A 22,646-nucleotide genomic window follows, 5' to 3' on the forward strand; every position below is an offset into this window, starting at 1 on the left:
GGAATCAGGTTCCCACAGGAGAAGGGCTTCCGTGCTGGGAGAGTGAGGACTTGGGTCCAGACTCCTGGCTCCACACCTAGCCCTCGGGGCCGCTGGCCTAAGTGCCACGAACCTGGCCTCACTGTGACTCTGCATGAGAAGGAGGCTCAGGGCATCTGAGCAGGCCGCCTGGAGGAGGTGGCATTGCATTTGGCCTCGAGGGCTGGCTAAGACTCAGGGAAGGCCAGGGGAGGTTTGGGGCAGTCCCCGGCTCCCGCAGAGGAGGAGGACGCTCAGGTGGAGAGGCGGTGGGGACGTCCTGAGGAGGGGGACAGGCCTGCTCTGCCCAGGCAGCTCCCACCTCCCCATCAGAGCTGCCCGTGGCTGGTGACCTCATGGGGGAAATATGCCTTTTCCTGAGCCAGGAACAATAGGATGGGGTGAGGGCAGAGGGAAAGCCAGCAGGGCTGCCTGCTGGGCAGGAAAGGCTCCCCCCACCCCTGCCTGCATGTTTAACCCTTCAGAGACCCTCACCCAGCACATCAGAGCCTGGTCCTGCAGATGGCGAAAGTGACCCCTGGTCTCAGTTGGTGCCCAGCCAGGAAGGGAGGGCAGGGAGGCCAGCGTGGAGGTTACAAACACCCGGGATGTTCCACACAGAGCTGGACACCACGGCCCGGCCTGCAGGGAGATGGGGGGCCTGTGGGGAGGGGTGTGGCCAGACATCGAAGCCCCCAGGTGCACCCGCGGTGCCGTGACGTCACCCCAAGGCTGGCCTGCACCCCGGGTGGGAGAAGAGGACACGAGGCCCGTCCTCCCGAGGGAGCTTGAGGAGGCCGCCCGCCCCGAGCCTCAGTTTCCCCACCTGTGAAGTGGGGGAAGGCGTGCCAGTGTGAAGGGCTGTGGGAGGGATGGGCTTCACGCACCCTCGGGGTCCTCACCTCGACCCTCCGAGGAGTGTTCTAGCCCCATGCGGGGAAGCCCCGGGACACACAGGAGGCCAGCCTGAGCACCATGCCATCGACCAGTGGGACCCCAGAGGCCTGCGTCAGCATCAGAGGTGAAAGGACAGTGGGCCTGGGAGAGACCAGGGAGAGGCCAGGACGGGGGGACGCACCACGGCCGCCATGGCTGCCCAGCGCCCGTGAGGGGCACGCCTGTCGCCTGTGCTTCGCAGATCAGGAAACTGAGCGAGGGGGCTGAAGCTGAGGGATGCGGGCTGACGCCCCCCAGAAATGGTGTGGGTCTAGGTGGCCCAGAGAGCAGAAGTGGGTGGGCGCTGACAAACCAGCCCTACAGGACAGCCTGCGGGGGACAGATGCAGCGGAGGGGGGGGCGGTGCTGGTCCAGGACTAGCAGGTCTGCAGGGTCAGCTGTGGGAAACCAGGGCTCAGGCAGAGCTGCCCACCCTCCCACCAGGCTGGGGACAGCCAGGCCCCTTGCAGGGCGGCCAAGGCCATGGCACATGGAAAAACGGGGTGGAGGGCGGCAGGGCGTGGGGCCCAGAGTCCAGGAGCTCCTGCAGCTCACCGGCCCCTTCCTCCTCTTCTTGCTGGGCCCTGGCTCGGGGTCACGGGGAGGAGGGCCGTGGGCTGAGTGCTTGGGAAGAGTTTCTGGAAGGAGGCGGCTCAGTGGCAAAGAGCCCGGGCCAGGGGCCATGGAACTCATCCCAGCCTCAGTCTCCCCACCTGTGAAACGGCTGGAGGCCCAGCCCTGCAGGAGACGCGGGCCCCTCTGGGCCTCAGTTTCCCCAGCTGTTGGGTGAGAGGGGTCATAACCACTCCCGCTCAGGGAAATGCTGCCATGGAAACGGCACCCGGCAGGTAGCAGAGAAAACTCACCAACCTCCAAGGCCCTGTTGGAGGACACAAGTCATGGCCGGCCACGCCCACTGCCACCCCTCTTGTGTAAAACTTAAATGAGGGACTTCCCTGGTGGCGCGGTGGTTAAGATTCCGCCTGCCGATGCAGGGGACACAGGTTCTAGCCCCGGTCTGGGAAGATCCCACGTGCCGCGGGGCAACTAAGCCCGTGCGCCACAACTACTGAGCCTGCGCTCTAGAGCCCGCGAGCCTCAACTAGTGAAGCCTGCGTGCTGCAACTACTGAAGCCCGTGCTCCGCAACAAGAGAAGTCACCGCAATGAGAAGCCCACACACCGCAACGAAGAGTAGCCCCCGCTCGCCGCAACTGGAGAAAGCCTGTGCGCAGCAACGAAGACCCGATGCAGCCAAAAAATAAATAAGTAAAATAAATAAATTTTAAAAAAACCTTAAATGAGAACAGACACACATGTGTGAATGTCAAAAACGCCCGAAAGAGCCACTCTAAGCAGAGCCAGTGTTCACCTGTGTGGGAGGGGCTCGGCCCTACCTGGGAGGCTTCCTTCTTCACGGGGGGAAGGTTCTCACGAGTAACTGGGGTCGTGTACGGTGAACGACCGAGAGGGGAAGACCAGGGGGAACACACCACAGGGCGGTCGGGCCGCCAGGACCAGGCTGCCCTTCCACAGACCGGGCAGGAGGCTGGGAGGACATGAGGCATCTGAGCCCCCAGGCCCCGGGGCAGCGGCAGGGCTAGGCCCGGGCTCTCCTGACCCGCCAACGGGCATCCTCGGGCCTGCCTCTCCGCCAGCTGGGTGAAGCTCCTCTGGGCAGGGCCAGGCGCAACCCGGAGGCTCAGAGACCCCAGGGGAAGGCTGCCAGGCCAGGGCAGCTGCCAGGGCGGGGGTCCTGCGTGAGCCTGTTTGCCCCCACGCGCCCCCAGCCCGCGGCATCTCCAGCCACCTTGTTCACTCTGCCTTATTTGGCTTCGAGGAGAAACCCATAAACACTTCCCTGCTTGCTTCTGCCAGGGGCGGGCAGGCGGGCGGGCGATGGAGGAAGAGGACAGACGTGGCAGCGGGAGCGCCCAGCGGCACCAGCCGTCCCCTGCCGTCCGCACAGGCAGCCGGGCCTCCCAGCTCCCACGGCAGCACCCACAGCACGCGGTGGCCACACCCGCCACACCCCCGCCCTCCAGGCCCAGACCCAGAGGAGACCAAGGGCTGGATCAGACCCAGCTTTCCGGAAGGGGAAGGCTGGGGAGGTCAACCGACGGCCCACCCCACGCGCCCCTACCCTCGGGACAAGAGCTGTGGCCGGGGCCAGCACGGGCAGCGCGGGCTGGCACCTCAGGGCCCCTCGGAGAGCCCGCGGAAGGCTAGGGGAGGGGGCGCTAAGGGGCCCCGCTGCCCAGACCCGCCTGCGGCTGAGACGGCAGGCCCTTCGGCCGCACTCCCTCCGTTGACCGCCACCTGCCCTCGCGGTCCGTGCGGCACGTGCCTGCCCGAGACCCCGTCCCGCCCGGCCAGCTGAGGGCTGCACGCAGCCATTCGGGGCTCCCTGCACGGGCGGTCTCGGGTGGGACCACGCCGCAGGGCAGGCGGGGCAGCCGGCTCCGGGTGCCACGGGAAGGACAAGCCTATAAAGGACGTCAGCGACCTTCAAGGGAATCCCCTTCCTCCCACAGGAGATCGGAGGCCACAGACACGGATGCAGGCTCGGGCGGCTGGGGCTGGGGCTGGGGCTGGGGCTGGACAGGACGGAGCGAGGGATGAGGGGCGGCCACGGGACGCTGTGTCACCTGCGTGGAGCCCCGCCGGCAGCCTGGGGCGCCCAGGTGCAGGCGGAGGGTTTACCTGCCACCGCGTCCAGGCTTAGCGAGTACGGTGTCCGGGAAACGTGGCTGCAGGACTCGCTGACTGCACGAAGACGCAGGCGGCTGGTCCCCTCCCTGCAGCACGGCCTCTGGGAAGCATGGCGACTTCCCAGGGCCAAGGGGACCCGGTGGCTGCCGTGGACCAAACACAGGGGAAGGGGCTGAACCACGTCTCAGGGGGTGCTCCCGACAGCACCAGCATTGCCCAAGACGTGCCACACGGGCCAGGCTGGTACCGCTGCGGCCGTTCAGACCGGGGTGGGGGTGGAGGATAGCCCCTGAGGTGACCGGCAGGTGAAGCAGGTGGGACGTGAAGACCTGAGCCTGAGCTTTCAACCAGCACTGCCCAGGCCCGGTGGGCCGGGCGGCCAGGCCGGGGTGGGGGGCTGCGGAGAGAGCCGCTCTGGGGGTCAGGCGTGGGCCTCAAGGGCCGTTCACAGGCCTCCTGACTCAAAGGGGAGCCACCTCCCAGGCCCCACTGCAGCCCCTGCCCCGCTGGGGAGACGCGGGGGGGGCCCTTCGGTGCCTCTCCCCTCGAGGCTGCTCAGACCCCGTCCCCCAGGGCTCGGCCTCCCCTGAGGACCCTCAGCCAGCTCCCCCAGGCCAGGGCCCACAGGGCTTCCCCGGGAAACAGCGCTCTCCGGGCCCTGTGTTTGGAGCTGCCGGTATTTGCGGTATTTGGCCTCTGCTCGCTTCCCTGGAGGATCAGGGCTCCCAAACCACCTCACCCTCCACAATGGAGAGGCTGGATTCCAGGCCAGGGGTGGAGCCCACATTCCACAGAGAGGGTCAGAGACCGCCCCCCACACCCAGCCTCCTAGAACAGGAGGAGGCCTCACTCTTCTTTATAAATTTATTTATTTATTTTTGGCTGCACTGGGTCTTTGTTGCGGTGTGCGGGCTTCTCATTGCCGTGGCTTCTCCTGTTGCAGAGCACAGGCTCTAGGCACACGGGCTTCAGTAGTTGTGGCACGCGGGCTCTAGAGCGCAGGCTCAGTACTTGTGGCGCACGGGCTTAGTTGCTCCGCGGCATGTGGGATCTTCCCGGACCAGGGCTCAAACCCGTGTCCCCTGCGTTGGCAGGCGGATTCTTAACCACTGCGCCAACCAGGGAAGTCCCAGGAGGCCTCACTCAGCGTCTCTGCGGGCTGACAGGTAAGGGGACAGCGTGCAGACACACCCCTCCCCATCTCTGGCCCGGATGCGGTTTGACAACACGCCCTTTCCCCAGGCCACCTAGAGCTCAGGGCCTGGCTGAGACGGGCCAAACCTGGCGATGCACAGAGGGCCACAGTGAGCAGGTGACAGCCGGCCCATGCCCCCAAGGCCAGCGCCCAGCACTGGGAGCCCTCCTGCCACACGGGGGGAAACTGGCACCCTTGGCCTCTCCACGTGGGTCAGCCGTGTGCAGGGCCCCCGCCCTCCCGGACCCCTGCCTCCAAGACGTCCCAGGGACAGGCAGGACCCCCTCCAGCCTCCAGGAAAGGGGCTCCCAGCTGAGCCGCACCCCCGAACGAGAGGATCAGACCCCACTGGACCCCCTTGAGCACCGCCACGCCCCACCCTAGGCTCTGTGCCAGCGAGGGGCTCCTGCTGGCCACCTGTCAGACGGTGAAACTGAGGCACAAAGGGTCCAGCCGGGGTGCCCGTGCGGACATCAGGCCCTCCAGAGCCCCGCTGCCCTCGCGGCGACCGAGCCCTGACTGGCTCCTCGGCACACCAGCCCCACGCAGCCGCGTTCCACCTGCTCTTTCCCCGACCCCCGTCCCCCAGCTCCCCGGGGACAGATGAGTGGCCCCCGACAACCAGTGTGTCCGCGTGTCCCGCAACAAGGCTGCCTGTCTGGGGGGCGCAGACCGAAACACACGTGATGACGGGCCAGCGGCCCGGGCGTTCAGCGCTGCGTAAACAAGGACGCTAGCGACCCGGGGCCACTCCCACCCCACCCGGAATTCCAGGCTAGTCGACACAGTGGGGCCCCTCGAGACACCCCGCCCGCAGCGCCGGAAATGAGGGGGAGGACGGCCCTCCTGACCCAGGACTCGGGCCTCGCCACCCACACTGCCCACCTGGGCCTCAGGGAGCCTCGGCCACCAGCACCCCTCACACAGACCCCGTCCAGGGCCTCCGCAGCCTCGGGCAGCGCGAGGGGACTCGGAAGGCGACGCGAAGCCGCGGGAGGCGCGGGACCGGTGCTGCTTCCACGGCTCGGAGGTACGCGCGGGCTGCACCCTCCCAGGGCCCTCCAGCCAGCAGCCCACACGTCTTCCCAAAAGCTCTCCGTGTGACAAGACGCGGCATAACCCCTCCTACAGACCCGCGGTCCTCCTCGTGGGGTTCCCAGGCCACCCCATTGGCGTCCCCTGGGGATCTGGCGGCGACGCAGGTCCCAGGCTTGCCCAGACCCGCGTGCTGTGACGCGGCCCCGGCGGACGTGCCCTGCCGACGGAAGGCTACCTGGGCCTGGAAGGACGCAGGTGCGCGGTCCTGGAGCAGCAAGGTGATTATTCGTGGGACCCCTGCGCAGCCGGGCCCAACACAGGGCGTCCAGCCCGACAGTGCCACCCGGACCTCCCCTGGGGGGGACGAGGACCTGCATTCCCCCGCGTCCTGCACCCACCCCCCTCCACCTGGAGGCGGCGTCCGCTTTAAGGCCGGCCCACAGTAGCCGGGCCCGAGGCCACGGGGCTTCTAAAGAGCCCGGGCTGCGTCACCTTCCAGCAGCCACCAAGGCCAGGGCCACCTTTCCAAACGTGGGTGCCCGCCGCGGGCAGACCGGCACTCCAGTCTGCCGCCAGCTCTGGCCTGGGACTGGAGGGTGGGGCGCTGCCTCAGAGCCCCACCCTGTGACTCAGCTGGCCCGCAGCACCCCAAGTCCCTCCGCCTCTCTGGTCTGGATCCCGCAAAGAGCCCCAGAGCCTGGTCACAGCCCGTCCCACTCTCCAGGGCCCTTCCCAGCACCTAGGGAGGGGAGGAATGCCACCGGGCCACCTCTGGCTGGCAGGCGGGGGCGGGTCCGCAGGCCCCTTCAGATCCCTGCCCTCCCCAGGAACACGGGAGCTGGGGCGGGGAGGGCGTCCCTGCCTGGGCGTTTAGGAAGGAGGCTCTGGTCACCCGTGCGAGTCAGCAGGAGACAGAGTCAGGGCCCCCTGGGAGAAAGGGGACATTCATGGGCCCCTGCCCCACGACCATCTTGCTCCCCAGCAGACGCCCGCCCCAGCGCAGCACTGACCCCAAAAGGCACCCCACGAATGTGGGCCGGAGCGGGTGCCGACAGCAGGGAGCAGCAGGGGCAGCCCTGCCCTGGGAGAACCTGCCTGCTCTCTGCACTCGGGCGAGGGCACTGAGCTCAGGGGTCTGCCCGAGAGCTTGGAGGTGCGACCAGTGGCATCACATGCCGACCAGCACTGCTCTCCCCAAGGGGCAGGCGGGCCAGGAGCTGCTCTGAGGGGCCTTCGGGCCGGCGTGGTGCTTCATCCCGCGTCAGCCTGTTCAGTCAGCCTTAGATGGGACTTCCACGTCCAGCAGGCACTGGAGGACGGTGGACACCCTCCCAGGAGGAAAGCCTTACAGCACAGTCTGAGGCCCCCAGGGAAGAAGGAATGCTCCAGCTCCTTGGCAATTTGGACTCCAGATTGCAACATCAAGGCTTGCCCGAACTACCAGCCTGCTGGGCCCCTTGCAGATTTCAGACTGGTCTCACAATTGCCCGAGCCAGTTCCTTAAACCGAATCTTCTTGCTCCCTCTGTCTCCCCCTCCCTCCCTCTCGTCCGCGCATAGGCGGCCATGTAAGACACCACATCCATCTATCCATCTCTTATTGGCTGTTTCTCTGGAGAACCTGGCTGGTCCACCTGCTTTCAGGCTCCCGCACAGTGAACCGCAGGCTGGCCCACCCGCCTCTGAGGTCTGAGCCCAGGTGGCTGCAGGGCTGGGGCAGAAAGGGTGTCGGGGGCCCCACACGGGCTCTGGAAACTCAGCAAGTGCACGGTGACCTAGGGAAAAATCAACACTGTCTGCTCCTATAACAACCAGCCTGGGCAGGGCGGCTCAGCCTGCCCCCCCCGACCCCGCCAACAGACACCAGCCCCCCCGGAGCAGGGATGCAGCTCATGCCACTCTGAGTACCCACTCCCAGGGGCAAGATGGCGGGCGGGGGGGCGGTGGCAGGGTGCACCCCAGGCTTGAACCCCGGCTGCATCAAGCCAGGAGTGGGCCGCCGTTTCCCCTTGGCAGGAAAGGTTGCTGACCCACTCAGAATATTCACTTTCCTTTTCAGAATTTTTTTAGATGCAGAGAAGCACAGAAATCATTAGCAAGCAAGTTTACTCCTCCTGTTACCGTGGTTCAGCTCTAACACGTTTCTCCTGCCAGCGCACGTCTTACCAGATTTAACTTCACCCACTCAGCTGCGCTGTCCTTTGTTCACCATCCCCTCCTTGAGAAAAAACGCTCATGAATTTCAGGATACCCTTCCAGGAAAGAGTCACTTCTGGGCTCTGGAATCCCCCCTGGGGCCATTTCCGAGGGGGCATCCAGGCCTGCAGCTGTGGTCTGTTGGGCCGCAAAGGTTACAAAAGCAGCCTCGGGCGCCCTGGGCTTCGCCCCATGTCCGCCACAGAGATGCCACCCTCGCCCGGGCTCCCGTGAGCCCGTCTCGGTCCCTCCTGGCTCCCAAGAGACCAGAACCCAGAGTCCCCCGGCAGCCCACCTGACAGGACTAAGCAGGTCTGGGGCTCTCTCCCCTCTTAAATCCGCTTTGAAACTTCCCGAGGCACTGTCTCCAAGTCTGCCGAGAAGGGGCTGGGGCAGGGGGAATCCGTGTTGCCGGTACCCTGCCCGCCTCCACTCGCCGCTCTCAGATCCCGCCAGTGCAACGCCATCAGCTCTCAGCCAGGGCGCCAGGACAGACCCAACCGCCCTGCCTAGGCTAGTAGTTCGGAGCTGTCGGCCCACGGAGCAGGGACTGTGCTGGGGGAGGGAGGTCCCCGCAGGCCACCAGCCAAGGCCACTCAGCCAGCGAGAGACGGAGCCGGGCCTTTCACCACGGGGCAGCCTCTCCCCTGCAGCCAAGAAGCAACAGCTTCCTCCAATGGTCCTCTAGGGATGGAGCTCAGCTCTGTCACCCGCGGAACAAACCCACGCTCCCTAACGGGACCCCCGGCCGTGCCCACGGCTCCGGCACCACCGGACTCTTCCCTAAACTAGCCGCGAGGCTCACACCCCTCCCCGCGCACAGCAGGCCTGCCCCTCGGCCCCGGCCTAGCTCTCTACCACCTCCTGCGGGCGATGGACCCTCCAGATGGAGGCTCGAGCCCCTGAGGGTCCGTGCTGCCGGGGGAGGGGCCAAGGCCACGCCATCACCCAGGCTCAGTCCAGCATCGCAGGCCCAGAGCGACCCTCGAGGTATGGCCCCCACCCGTCCGGTTCCCAGACCACGCGGCCGAGTGTGCCCACTGGCCCCTGGTGGTGGGGTCAGCTCCCCAGACGAGAGGAGGGGCAGCCACTTAAGAGCAGAGAGCGCGGGCAGGTGGGGATGGGGCAGGCCCGGCCGAAGCCATACGTTCAGTTCCTGGAAAAAGAGGGGCGGCAAACACTGCCTCTCGCCCACCACATCCGGCGTTTCTGGAAAACCAATCCAATTCCTGACAGCAAAGCAAGCGGCATACGTCCGCGGGGGTCCCGAGCGACACGACAAACAGGCCCCCACGAGGCTCGAGGCGGAGCCGGTGCCCTCCCTCCCGGCCAGCTCCCGTCCACCGCCCCCAGTCTCAGTCGGCCCAGCTCCCAGAAGGCCTCGGCCATCAGCACGGGGGCAGCTGTCACCTCGGGGCTGCCGTCCACAACGGGCAGGTCACAAAGTACCAGGGACGCCCCGAACCGAGAGGACGCGTTCCTGGGCCCGGCAGCCTGTGGCCGCAGGCCTCAGGCTCTGCACGCCCTCCGGGGGCCTCTGTCCCCCGACTGCCCCCGCCCCGTGAAGCAGGGACACCAAGCCCGTACACTCAGCGGCTGGCTCGAGGGTACTCCACAGCTGAGCATTCTCCAGCGACAGGGAGAGCCTGTGGTCACCCACCTGAGGCCCGGCCTGTGCTCAGCCCGAGGCCACCTGCCCACAGCCCAGGGGCCCTGGGACCAGAACCAGACCTCAGCACACCTCCCACCGCTGCTCCCAAGGGTCAGGGCTGAGCCTCTGGGAACGTGCAGGCTCTGGTCACCTCAGGGGAGGAGGCCCCCAGGCGTCCCCGCTACACACGGACAGGCCGCAGGGTTCTCGCGCCTCGTCCAGCAGGCCCACAGAAACCGGCTCCCCGCGCCCCGCCAGAGTGTCCCTCTACCCGGAGGGGCTCCCGAGGCCAGGGATGCGCCCCCCTGCAGACACGCCCCCTGGCTGGGGGCCCTTCTGACCGCCACACACACGATTCCACCCTCACACTCTGTCACGGATCCCGCGGGAGCCCCAGCAGGAACCTGACGCCCAGAGCATCCCGTCCCTCTGTGCCCTGATGCCAACCACACGCCCACCCTCCCTGGACGGGTCACGGCCCAGCTGGCTCCTGGTTCCTGTGCTTTCCAGCGTGGGGCCTGGAACTGGCTCGGCTTCTCTGGGTTGCGATTCTCTGTGCCACGGCCTCAGAGGCCGGGCCGAGTCAGACAGGACTCCTTGGGCGGGGGGCAGGGGGGCACCAGGAAACGGCCAATGCCCCAGGGCCCCAGGCCGCGCATCTGCCCCACCACTCCCTTCCTACCAACAGCTCAGGGTGGGCCATGCGGCGCTGCTGTCCTGCGGGAGCGCCCAGCCGCCATGACTCAGCCAGACCTGGCAGGGTCCATCCACTGTGCTCACCTGGGCAAGGTGTCCTCACCCTGCCGCGCCCCCCTCAGCTCTCGACGTTACCAAGCCACTGAACGTCTCTGCCCCAGATTCCCCCCCGGTGAAGCCACCACCGTGTCCCAGGGCTTTAGGGTGCCTTGATTAACGTGCTGGGTGGCCAGGCTTCTCGAGATGCGCCCAGGGGTGTGGCAGCAGCACGGCCGCCTCACACTCAGGGCCACTTTACAAAGTATTTCCACCCACATCACCTGGAGGGTCACCCCAAGGGCCACGAGGCCAAGCAGGACAGGTGCTAATCTCACAACTAGAGATTAAGACAAGTGGGGGGCAGAGAGGCCCCCGGGATGGAAGGGCGGCTGCTGGTGCTGGGCGCCTGGGGTAGTAGCAGCCTCTGCTCCGGACGGCCTCCCTGCACAGTGTGTGTCCCCCTCCTAAAGGTGAAGAGTCCAAGGCTGAGAGAGGCTGAGTCACTTTCCCCAGGAGGCCCAGCAGCAGAGCCAGGAGGCCCAGCTCGATGCCGGGAGAGGAAACGTGACAGAGGCTTGGCCTGGGAGATTTCCCATCCCACTGCTCTGCTCCAAGGACACCTGCCGGCCCAGCGTGTGGCCTCAAACCACAGGTCCTGAAGACTTTCACAGCCCGGCAGGTGCTGGGCACACAGCGGCCATACACACTGGAGCCTGGATCCCGACACAGCTGCACCTTGGAGCAGCCCAGGGACAGTGCTCAGGACGGGGCAGAAAACACCTGAGGTCCCAGGGCAGCCCCAGTGGGCCCCCCACTCTCTGCCCGTGCATAGAACAGTACCAAGCAGGACAAGGATGCACGGACGTGACACAGGGGGTGACGATGTCCAAATTCCCATTTATAAACACCCCGAAGCCCCGGAACCATCCTGGCAGGAGGCTGGATTCCAAGCACGGCCGCTGGCATGACAGCCCCACTACCTGGGGTCCAGCATCTCGTGTCTCCAGGGGCTGCTGTCCTAGGTCTGTGTTCAGAACAGGGAAGAAGGGACGGGAACCCTGGACCCCCTGCCCTGTGGCAAAGGAGGAAGCCGTGATGTGCCCTATGGCCTGGAGACTAGGAAAGCCACCTGGGCTCCTGTGGCCCAGTCACAGCGGGAGCCACCAGAGAGGACACAGCGCAGCGAGGAAACCGGCCACAAGTTACAAACAACCGGCGGAGCCGAGCCCCTGGCAGCCGCACTCACACCAAGAGGCCCCCCGCCCACCTGCAGACAGGCCGAGGAGAGAGCCGGGAGGAGGGCCTCCAGCTCCTCTCGCCTCCGGTGGCCCCAGTGCCCAGCCGCCTCCTCTGGCTCTGCGGGGTGACCCTTGGCAGCTACCGCCACGTCCGTAGGTCACCCCTGCCCCCACCCCTGCCCTCGTGGCCCCTTCCTCTCAAAGTCCTCAGCACCCCCCAGCCCCCTGCAGGCCTCCAATGCCTCCGGAAGACACAAGCGGGCCCCGCTCCGGGATGCCTGGAAGTGTCTCAGGCTCTGGAATGCGATGGAGCCGGTGAGCCCAGAAGCTTCCTGCAGCTTCCTCTGGAAGGTTACCCCTCCATCTGCCTCAGGCCCGCTCTGGCCCTCGAGGGCCAGGGGTCTCCTCCCAGCTGGGCTCAACTCCGCGTGGGCCCTCAGAAGAGGGTGCCCCCCTGCCCACCCCTGCAAGCCACTCTCGGCCTCCAGCCCTTCGTCCCTCGCTCTCCCAAGCAGGGGGGCGGACAGGGGCACAGCACAGCCCTCCCAGGGTGGTGGCCCACCCAGTCTGTGGGGCAAGGGAGGCGATGGGGAGGGGAACGAGGGGCCTCGCTCCAAGAAGAAAGGTGGACAGGTGGAGGGTGGAGGGTGAGGTGGGAGGGGAGCCGCCTGGCGAGCAGATCACAGGCTCCCTCCCTGCCTGCATGGCCATGCCACCTGCAACCCGGGGACAGGACGGGAAGGAAGGCCACCCCGGAGTCCCCAGATCCTAAGAGGGCTAGAGTCAGATGGGGCAGTGGCGGAAGGCCCAACGGGGCTGCCTCCAGGGGAAGAGGAGGTCCTGGCCATCCGGTGCCCGGCAGCCCCGGCTTCCTGAGGGGGACACAGGGACATAGGACCCAGAGCCCACTGCCATCCCCAGCGTCCAGGACCCCGAGGGGAGCTGCTGCCAGGCCACACAACGTGCCAGCGCTGCTTCAATGCTAATCCCATCCTCCTGGGGTCACATGATCTGCCCCTTTGCCAGGACAAGGATTCAGGGGCAGGAGAGGACCCCACCGGGGTCACAGGGCAAGGCTGCCCTCCCGACGGGCCCCTCGGTGCCATTCCTGGGCCGTCGTGGAGCCTCAGGCCACTGTCCCTGTGTCACCCCGCTCCTGACCTCCAGAGATTAGGGCCCAGCCTGGCCATCACTCCCCAGCTGGGACGGCGTGCACCTGCTGATAAGGTGTGGGACGTTCCTGCGGCGGGAAGGGGGTGTCACAGGCAGGGCTCGGCACCCGCGGGGCCTCAGGCAGTGCCCGCTTGTCACAGACTCTGCCTCTGTCCACTTCCCACCCCCAGGACCGGGCAGTGGCCAAGCTGCAGTGACAGTGACAAGGAAACGAGGGCTGAGGGGCAAAAGAGGCACCACCCCGCCAGCAAGGGTGGAGAGGACCCAGGCGGGTGCCTCCCGCGCGGAGCGGAGACATGGGCCAAGCGTGTGTCTGTCGAGCTGGGTGAGCACAGAGCGTGTGCTAAGCTGAGCCGGCCGCAGGAGAGAGGAGGGAGCTGGACTGGACGCGGACAGGCCCCAAGGACCGCAGGCGGCGCGTCTACCGGGGAGACCGCACAGGCCTCCCGGGAGCATCACACAGGACGCTACACGCCGGGGCCTGGCTGTGCCCACTCGGGTGAGGCTGCATTTGCTAAAGCACCAGGTGTGCGTCCGACAGCGAGTCTGTCCCGTCCTGGGATTCGGGGTCTGACTCCGGGGAGCTTATGCTGAGGGGCACACTCAGAAGGGAGAGCAGGCGAGCACAGAGATGGTCACTGCGTCCCTGGGAACCACAGCAACGGCGGTCTGGAGACTGGGACCGTCTCTGCAGAGGCCGAAAGGAACCCGCTTCATTCAACAGGCGGCCCAGGGGGGGCCGCGTGGAAGGGCAGAGTGACGGTCCCACCGCAGGAGTGACACCAGGACAAGAGCCTGCAGACAGTGGGACAGAGGCCCCAGAGGAGAGCTGAGAGCGGGCAGAGGGCTGGGCAGACAGCAGAGGAGGGAAGGGGAGGGCTGGGATGGGACAGGATGGGATGGGACGGGCAGGGCAGGGAGGAAGTGGGAAGGCCCAGCCCAGAGAGCGGAGCGGCCCACCCAACAGAAAACACTCAGAGACCCCATGAGCCAGGCACCTGGTCACAGCCACCAGCTCGGGGGCACGGGAGAGGACGTCCCAGCCAGAAGCATCCGAGCTCACAGGACTTTGAATCAAAAACACCTGCTCGGGCTTCCTTGGTGGCGCAGTGGTTGAGAGTCTGCCTGCCGATGCAGGGGACGCGGGTTCGTGCCCTGGTCCGGGAAGATCCCACATGCCGCGGAGCGGCTGGGCCCGTGAGCCATGGCCGCTGAGCCTGCGCGTCCAGAGCCTGTGCTCTGCAACGGGAGAGGCCGTAACAGTGAGAGGTCCGCGTATGCCAAAAAAAAAAAGAAACACCTGCTCTTAACTGGACACCATAAAGAAGACGATTGGCTCTTAACTGGACACCATAAATTAGGCAATTAGGATCGTAAGCTGCAGGCAGGGAAAACCACGTGCGCTACGAACAGGTTTGATAAAGAGCTTACGATCTCGAGTCCACAGCAAACCCCCAGAGGCAGAAATAAAAAGACAAACAGTCCAGTTTTTTTTAATGGGTGAAAGAGTCCTAGAGACGTGTGCCAGAGAAGATGTCCAAGGCGCTTAACATCACTGGCATCACGGTAACAAAGACTGGGGTCGTGGGAGATGCCACCGCACGCCCCGAACCAGCAAAAATCAGAGGCCAACACCACGCGCGGCATGGGTGGAGCGCCCCGGAGCGTCCCCTAAACGACAACCAGGAGGACAGATCGAAGCTTCCTTGCAGGGAACATGCGATGCCCGTGACCCAGCAACCCCACGGCCAGAAGTGAATGAGATTCAAGTGTGTGTCCGCGGAGACACCACGCGGCTAGCAGCCTCGCGCCTACCCGCCAGGAGCAACAGGTGATCGGATAAGCAAACGTGGCAGTGCATCCAGGGGACCTTAGTCAGCACCAGAAAGAAGGAACCACCAGCACACACACAGCGTCACGTCCCGGAGACGGGAAGGCACGGAAGGCAGCAGACACAGAAGTACACACCCCGGTGGTCCCTCGAGCACGGACCCCCCCCCCAGTGCAGGCAAAACTGACCTGGGGAAGGAAGTCAGGGCCGAGGGGGGTGAGCGGGCGGCAGAAACAGCTCCATCTCGCTTGGGGAGGGGGACAGATGTGCCTGTCAACCCAGCAGACAGAACACGTAAGGCCCGACCCTTGACTCTGAGTGCCTGACGTCTCAGCGGAAAGCTCTGCGCATGGACCGTGCCGTCCTCCCCTGGGGGCTCTGTCGGGACCCCAGAGCCTACAGCAGGGCCTGGCACAGGCAGGTTCTCCAGACACGTCTGCCGGGCGAGGGACGCGTAGAAGGCGGCAGAGCCACCGAGCGTCTGCGAGGGAGGAGGGCAGCCACAGGAGGCGGTGGCGGGGGGACAGCCGGCAGGTTCTGGGGCAAGGACAAGCTCGGGGAGCTGGGAGACCAGATGGAAGTGGGAGGCTGGTGGAGGAAGAGGCGCAGCCACAGGAACCGCGGGGCAGGGGTCACCCCAGACACTGACATGAGCGGGGGCGGGGCTCCCGGGAGGCAGCAGTGTCACGGGCGAGAACTCTGCCCCCGGGGTGCTCATCCGTGACACAGAAAAGCCACTAGCGCCCCCCCACCCCCACCCCGGCTCAGGAGCAAATGCGCTGCTGGCAGCAGGCCGGAAAGTGAGTGCAGGCTCGTCCTGAGGGGGGCCCCGTGGGCACAGTGGGCAGCTCTCGGATGTCCCGGGAAGGCCACTTGGCTGTGGGATGCATCTGGACGCAGAGCCAGAAGCCTGGGGCTGGGTGTGCCGAGGCCCCCGTCCGTCCAGGCCAGGGGGTGACGCTTGTGGACATGGGTGGAGGCTGCAGGGGTCTGGGGGACGGGGGGACACTGAGGTAGACGATGCAGCGCTGTGTGCCCACGTGGCGGCCAGCTGGACAGGACACTCAGCGCCGGTGACCCACACCGGCACACAGGGACCGGGGCCTCGGCGGTGAGGGTGACCTGCCCCTCCGTGAAGCAGCCCAGGGACAACCCCCACCCCCAGCAGGGGAGACAGGTACCCGTGGCACAAAGCCCCTCAGAGCTCCTGGGCGTGTCCCGTGGTCACTACGATCCCTGGCCACCGAGGGGGAGGGGAGGACGAAACAGCTGAGCTGGGGGTAGTGGCACGGACGGTTGAGTTTCCCTTTGAAAAGCTCATGTTAATGCTGTTATGATGACATGTTGTTTCAAATGGTGTTTTAACCATAATCAGAAATCAACTGAATGAGAGAGAGAGGGAGGGAGGGGGACTGGAGGCAGACAGGATCCTGGGGCCCGAGGGGAGGCTGGGGTGTCACTGAGGGCAGCCACAGGTCACAGGCCCTGGCAGTTCCAGGAGGTGAGAGAGACCGAGGCCCAGGCCTGAGGCCGGTGAGGCCCCTGCCCGGGAGCCAGGCTGTGTCCGTTCCTGCTGTGCCCATCCAGACCCAGCCACAGTCCGGGCCACAATCACGGGCCACTGGCTGCTTCTGCAGGCCCAAGGAACCTGTGCGCATAGCAGTTGTGTTCTCTTGTTTTCCCCAGAGGATCCACGGGAGGCCACTGAAGGGCAGGGGAGGCGAGGAGCGCTGGGGGGACGGGCCTGGCCAGCACACCTGGGCACTGCCGGGGTCGGAGCCGGGCCCGGACACGGCCTGAGAGGCGCGTCCCTCCCGCCTCAGCTCCCTGCATGGGACACGTCCCGCCACGTGGTCAGCCGTTAAGAGCCCAGGACAGAAGCCCCGTCCACCCCGGCCCCCCACCTGCTCTCAAGGACAGCAGCCCCCAGACCCCTCCCGCTCTGCGGAAGCCGCTGGGCCGGGTTCAGCCGCCCGTTCGCTGGCAAAGGAAACCACAGGAGGCAGCTGAGGTGGCCACGCTCCCTCTTTAGCCTGAGCCCCGGGGAAGGAGAAGAGGCCCATCTATATATACTCATGGAGAAAAACAGGGCGCAGGTCGGAGCCTGGTAAACAGTCGGCCGTTACAGGCAACTAAAAATACTCCCTATAATTATGTTATTAAAACACACCAGAAAAATTGACCCGCCCCACTCGGCAAAGGACCGAGACGGCGCAGGGAAGCGCGGGCCACGCACGTCGGCCTGAGGGTGCCCTGGCGGCACCGGGCGGCTGGGCCGGGCCGGGCGATGCCCATCGCAGTCAGCGGCTTCTGCAGAGCTGCCCGCAGCGCCAGGCCCCAGCCTCGCGGGCTCCTCTCCAGGGCAGAGGCTGCTGACCCCGGGCCACCCCAAGAAACACTCTCACACGTGTCGGGGTGGGCGGGGGCGCGCCGTGGCCCCAAAGACCCACAGCCACCTAACCTCACAGGTGGGGACACAGCAACCTTGGGCCCCAGCCACTGACCAGGGCCTTCCTTCTGAAGACAGGAAGAAAGGGTTAAAGAAGGAACTTAATCTCGTCTGACCCAAAACTTCACTGCTTTATGACAAGTACTCATACATTACTTGTGTAATTAACACTAAATTAAAGAATCAAAATGGGGACGGGGGGAGGGGTGTCAAGCCTCAGGTCCCTCCGGCCCCGACTGTCCACTCGGCACTGCTCTGCCCTCTCCACCCCAACCCAACCCTCCGACTGGCCACCACTAGGGGATGGGAGCTCCCCAGCTACCAGGCCACCTGTTCGCCTCCTTCCACAGACGGTCCAACCCTGGGGGGCTGCACTGGTCTGGAGCCTTCGATCTGCCACCCTGCCCCCTCCCCGGCCTGGCGGACAACTTCTCTCCCTCCAGCAGACGAGTCCTGCTGGGTGCCCACCTCTCCCCAGCCCTGCCCAGCCTGGACCTTGTTCTGTACGGCGTCACTTGTCTGCACTGTTTCTCTCCCATCTGGGCTCAGCACAGCGTGAATAAACACGGCAAAGGCACTCACAGAACCAAGGTGCCGGGAGCTGCGGGGGACCCACACCTCGCTATACAGCCAAGGAAACCTCGGCCTCCATTAGAGAGGAGAATGGGCCCGGCCCCTCCCACGCCCACCGCCACTGGCCCTGAACCAGCACCTAGGCGCCTACCCGGAGCACCGTCCCACGAGACCTGGGTGAGAGAACGCTTGAATGAACTTGGGGAAACGTCCCACGTGAGCACAGGAATCTGAGCAGGCGGGTGTCACACACGGTGGCTCTGGACACCACGCCTCCCCGCCTGGAAACGGCCTGTGGCCGGCGGGCACCTCTGCACATTCAGGACCTGGTGGTGGGCAGCTCTTCCACTCGGCCCACCAGGACCGTCCCGCCCTGCCCCATCCAGGGACCAAGAGATCAGAAACCTGGGATCGGCCTTCAAGCTTTGATCGTCTCGTTTACAGGGGAGGAAACTGAGGCCCAGACAGAGGGATGAGGGCCTGGCAGGTTCAGAGCGGGACAGACGCTGGCGCCACCCACAAGCCCCTCCAGCAAGGTCAGCCTCGCCCTCTCCTCCCTAAGACCTCCCACCCCAGGTTCTCCCACCCCGCCAGCAGGTGTGGGACTCACCTGCCCTGAGAAGGAGAGGATTTCACCCCCAGATTCATCCTTTCTCGCCTGCGTTCTAGTCCCCCAAGCCCCAGGTTCCTCATCCAGAAAACAGGCTTAACTCAACTCAGAGGGGTTCAAAGGTCAGGAGTGGGGCAGAGCTCCCATGCAGAGCATCGACTCCCCTGAAGACAGCCTCAGGCTCCAGCCGCTGCACAGCAGTCAGAGGGGACTTCTGACCCACTTCTGTAACTCCTGGAGTCAGCATCACGGGGGAGAAGGAAATTGCTTTGGTAACCAGAGCAAAGAGTCTACAAACGAAAGAATCTAAAAACAAGTCTCTCTATTTCTAAAACAGAAAACAAAGAAGACAAGACTTCACTGAATTCTAAGGAAAAGGGGATTCCTGAGGACCAGGGTGGTCAAGAGTGGCTTCCTGGGCTTCCCTGGTGGCGCAGTGGTTGAGAGCCCGCCTGCCGATGCAGGGGACACGGGTTCGTGCCCCGGTCCAGGAAGATCCCACATGCTGCGGAGCGGCTGGGCCCGTGAGCCGTGGCCGCTGGGCCTGCGCGTCTGCAGCCTGTGCTCCACAACGGGAGAGGCCACAGCAGTGAGAGGCCCGCGTACCGCAATTAGAAAAAAAAAAGTGGCTTCCTGTAGGAGGCAGCTCACACTGGGCCCTAAAGACTGTGCTGGTGGGGCGGAGGGGGGGCAGGGGATACCCTCGACCCCTGTAGGGGCCCTGCCACAGAAGGCAGTCCCCTGCAGTTGGGCTCAGAGCAGATGGGCCCCTTTCCCTCTCCATCTTTGAGAAACGAAAGTGTTGGAGGGAGAGACACCGCCCAGAAAGCAGCCCCAGGGACAGGATCTGAGATGCTTGTCACCCCCGCCCCCCCCAATCAACACTGCCCCGCAGGACCCTTCCCGCTGGCCTGACTGCTGGTGGGATGGCCACCTGCAAGATGACCACAGATGACCCGTCCTCGGCTCCTGGGCCGACCCCAGCCCCTTCCCTGGCCACGCACACTGAGCCCTTGGGTCCCGTCAACCAGGCATCTGAGTCCTGTGACTTATTCAGTCCTCGGAGGGGCTGCAGGAGGCCGCGTCTCCCCTACAAGGTGGCAGATGAAAGCGAGACCTATCCTCAGCTCTGGGGGCCTCGGAAAGGAACGGCCCCAGGCTCACCGCCAGCCTGAGAGCCTAGCGGGGTGTCACCACCAGGGGGCCGGGAGGGAAGTCTCAGGCCTGGGTTTCTAACAGGGCCCCACTGTCCCAGGCCTCTGTCTTCTCACTGCCTTCCTGCCAGCCTCACAGGGGTGTTAAGGCGGTGATGGTGAAAACACGATGAAAAGGAGCAAGTGTCCCCATTCTAAACGGTGACACGGCAGTGACGATCAGGCTGGCGCAGGTGACGACACTGGCGTGCAGCAGGCATGTCCGTGAGGCCGGGAGCCCCATCCATCCCGCAGGCGGAAGCCATGTTGCCGCCCTGCCCGTGTTTCCCTATCAGTGATACAGTTACTGCCTTCTACCCACCTGCCTTTGGGCCACGGTGCTGCTTTTGGGAGGCCCATTAGGTCAAGAGTCGCAGGGCGGGGCCCGTTCCATGGGAATCACAAAGTGTTCTGTCTCTCTAGAAACTTCCAGCTCTGGGTCCTGACCCCCAGGGCTGCAGGGACCACAGGTGAGACGTCGAAGGCCGTCACCCTTCCCGGGGAGGCAGGGTGTGGGGCTGGGGAGTCTCTGCTGTGACGAGGTGGAGGTGGGATTTGGGGAGGCAAGGGGCACCCCAGGATGACCCAAACCCTCACTGCGGCCGCTGCCTGAGCCAGCACAGGCACAGGTCTGACCAGTACCGTCTGACGGCCTCATCCAGCACCGACCACTCACTGGGAAACACCGGAGAACTAAGCAACTCTACCAAAGCTCGCCACAGACTGCGGGGCGCTCAGGAGGCGGCAGCACACAGCGAGCTCCCTCAGGGGCCGCCCACGCCCCGACCCGAGAGCCGGCCTCCAGCCTCTCAGGTGTCACTGTGCAGGGCTCCTGGCCGGCTCTACATCACCCTCCCACAAAGCTCAAGAAAAAATGTGGAAGGCCGAGCCCCACACCCAGACACAGAATCCATGCGGGGCACGGCCAGGGCACCAGGGTTTTAATGAACAGACTTCATTTGGGGGACAGTTTTAGATTTACAGGAAAGCCGACCCACGTGCACAAACAATCAGGATGTGAAAGCTCTCAGGTGACTCCAATATAGCCCAGGTGGGAACCCTGAGCTAGTGCCACGTCTGCAACCACAGACCGAGAGACCTACCCTCCCCCCTGCCCAAATCACCCATTTGGGTTACAGGCAACAGCCCGAAGAACACATATTAATTCTCGGGGTCAATAAACCCTGGCCCTGGGGCTGGGCCTGGCTCCACCACTTGTTCTGCTATAGCTCACAAGCTAGGAGTGGTGTTTACATTTTTTAATGGTTGGAAGAAGAGCTCGTGATGTGAAAATATTTACTATCCAGCCCATCACAGAAAAAGTCTGCTGACCCTGAACGAGGAGACTGCACCACGTGGGGAGGCGCGCCCTTCAGGAGCGAGCGCCCACCGCGCAGGCCTACCCAATTCCCCTCCTGGCTTCACAGCCTAAGGAGGCCGCAGGTGTGCTGCGGGGCCGTCCGAGGCCCACCTGCCCCTCTGAGAGGCTTACCAGCTTCTGAGCCATACGTCCAGCTGGGTCTGTTCTGCTAGCCTGTTAACGTCTACCCTCCAGAGGCACGAGGAGAAAGGCCGACGGGCCCCGCACTCCCCCGAGCACATCCCGGACTGTCCTGTCCGTGCAAGGCTGACTCAGACCCTCCTCCCTCACCTCAATGGTTTTCATTGATTCCTGTCCTGAAAATTTTCCCAAGTCTCACCACCTTTCTCTGCTATAAATCAAAACACAGTCTGTCTGGGAGCCGAGGGCAGGCTGCTCTGGGTCCCACATTCCTAGCCCACTGGAGCCCGCTCCTACCTATAACAAGTTGGCAGATTCCACCTGGAGCGATTTCAGAGGCTCTGGAAAGGCTTTCAGCATAAAAACACCAACAACACCCACCACGGTCGGACAAATTTTCACCCAACAGGCAGACTCACACTGCAAACCGTTCCATGTTTCCGCGAATTAATTTAATCAGACCGCTTTCCAGCTCACACCCAGTAGAGACAGCCCCAGCGGAGGGAGCTGAGGGCCAAGGGCTGGCGTGTGAAGGGTGAAATGAGTCTCGGACACTCTGCCCTGGGCACAGGGAGGCCAGGAGGGGTGCAGAGGGGGAGGGCCATGGAGCAACGAAAGCCACAACTACGAGCTTCCGGGAAGGGGCGCCGATGACACGGCAAGCAGCAAGGTTGCGGACCCTCAGCTCTGATACCAAGACCAGAGCCTTCTGCGGGGCATTCCCTCCCCCAGCCCAGGGCGCAGCCTGCCCCGCCCCTCTCGCAGCACTAGAGCCCAGCGGAGTTAAGCCAGGACACCAGGGCGGCAGGGAGGAACCCCAACCATGTTTTCCAGAGCATGGGCCTGCCCTAGTCCGGCTGTGGGGTGGGGACGGGAAGGGGAAGAGCGAGGGGGGCCGAGCCCAGGGCACAACGACGCTAGAGCCTCTGGAGGCTCCAGATTAAACAGCTCCAGGCAGGAAGCCCGCCTTCTCCCACATTGGTCAGGAAGTCGTGATGAAAATTTGAGCTTTTTTTTTTTTAACACGAAAAGTTTTTAACACGAAAGAGAAGAAGAGATTCGTGCCCCCCTCACCGACGCCCCAGCCCCTCCCATAGAGGCCAACATTCCCCTACCCTCGTGTCCCTTCTCTCAGCGCCCAGGGCGTAGGCACGAGCCGCCCTCTCCGGGGGTCGCTCGTTGCCCGCCCCTGTGGGCGCCCGGGTGCCATCTGCCCACCACCCCGCCGCCGCCCTCCCAGCCTGGCGCTGGGACGGGGCCCCGGCGCTCCCCCGGCGCTCTCATGCTTCTGGAATGCCGGCGCCCAGGGCCGCGCGCGTCCCAGGGAATCTCCGCGCCCGCCCGCCCGCGCACGGTCCTCGCCCCGCCAGCCTCGCTGGTTGGTCGGGCCGGAAACCGGGAGCGGGGACGCAGACCCCGTCCCAGACCAGAGCCCGCAGCGCACTCCCCAACTCACCGGCCAGGAGCACGAAGGGCAGCAGCAGCCAGTAGAGGACGGCGCCGAGCACGTGCGGCTCCATGCCCGAGGGGCCCGCGGAGCCGGCCCAGGGTCGCTCGGCCGCCGCGGCACTAAAGGGCGGCGCTGGGGAGCCGCGGCCG

The 22,646-nt window shown here is 65.0% G+C and overlaps 1 protein-coding gene across 1 annotated transcript in view; it reads right to left on the reverse strand.

Annotated features, from left to right (window-relative positions):
• The window catches only part of PIEZO1 (piezo type mechanosensitive ion channel component 1 (Er blood group)), a 53,743-nt gene extending 31,103 nt beyond the window's left edge, over positions 1-22,640 (reverse strand). Inside the window, exon 1 of the mRNA XM_024735583.1 lies at positions 22,504-22,640. Coding sequence (XP_024591351.1) covers positions 22,504-22,567 — 64 coding nt within the window. The 5' untranslated portion in view covers positions 22,568-22,640. The remainder of the gene's footprint in view (positions 1-22,503) is intronic.
• Positions 22,641-22,646: the final 6 nt, after the last annotated feature.

The sequence above is a fragment of the Neophocaena asiaeorientalis genome, unplaced genomic scaffold (assembly GCF_003031525.2).
Source record: "Neophocaena asiaeorientalis asiaeorientalis breed wild unplaced genomic scaffold, Neophocaena_asiaeorientalis_V1.1 scaffold40, whole genome shotgun sequence".
NCBI classification, from domain to species: domain Eukaryota; kingdom Metazoa; phylum Chordata; class Mammalia; order Artiodactyla; family Phocoenidae; genus Neophocaena; species Neophocaena asiaeorientalis.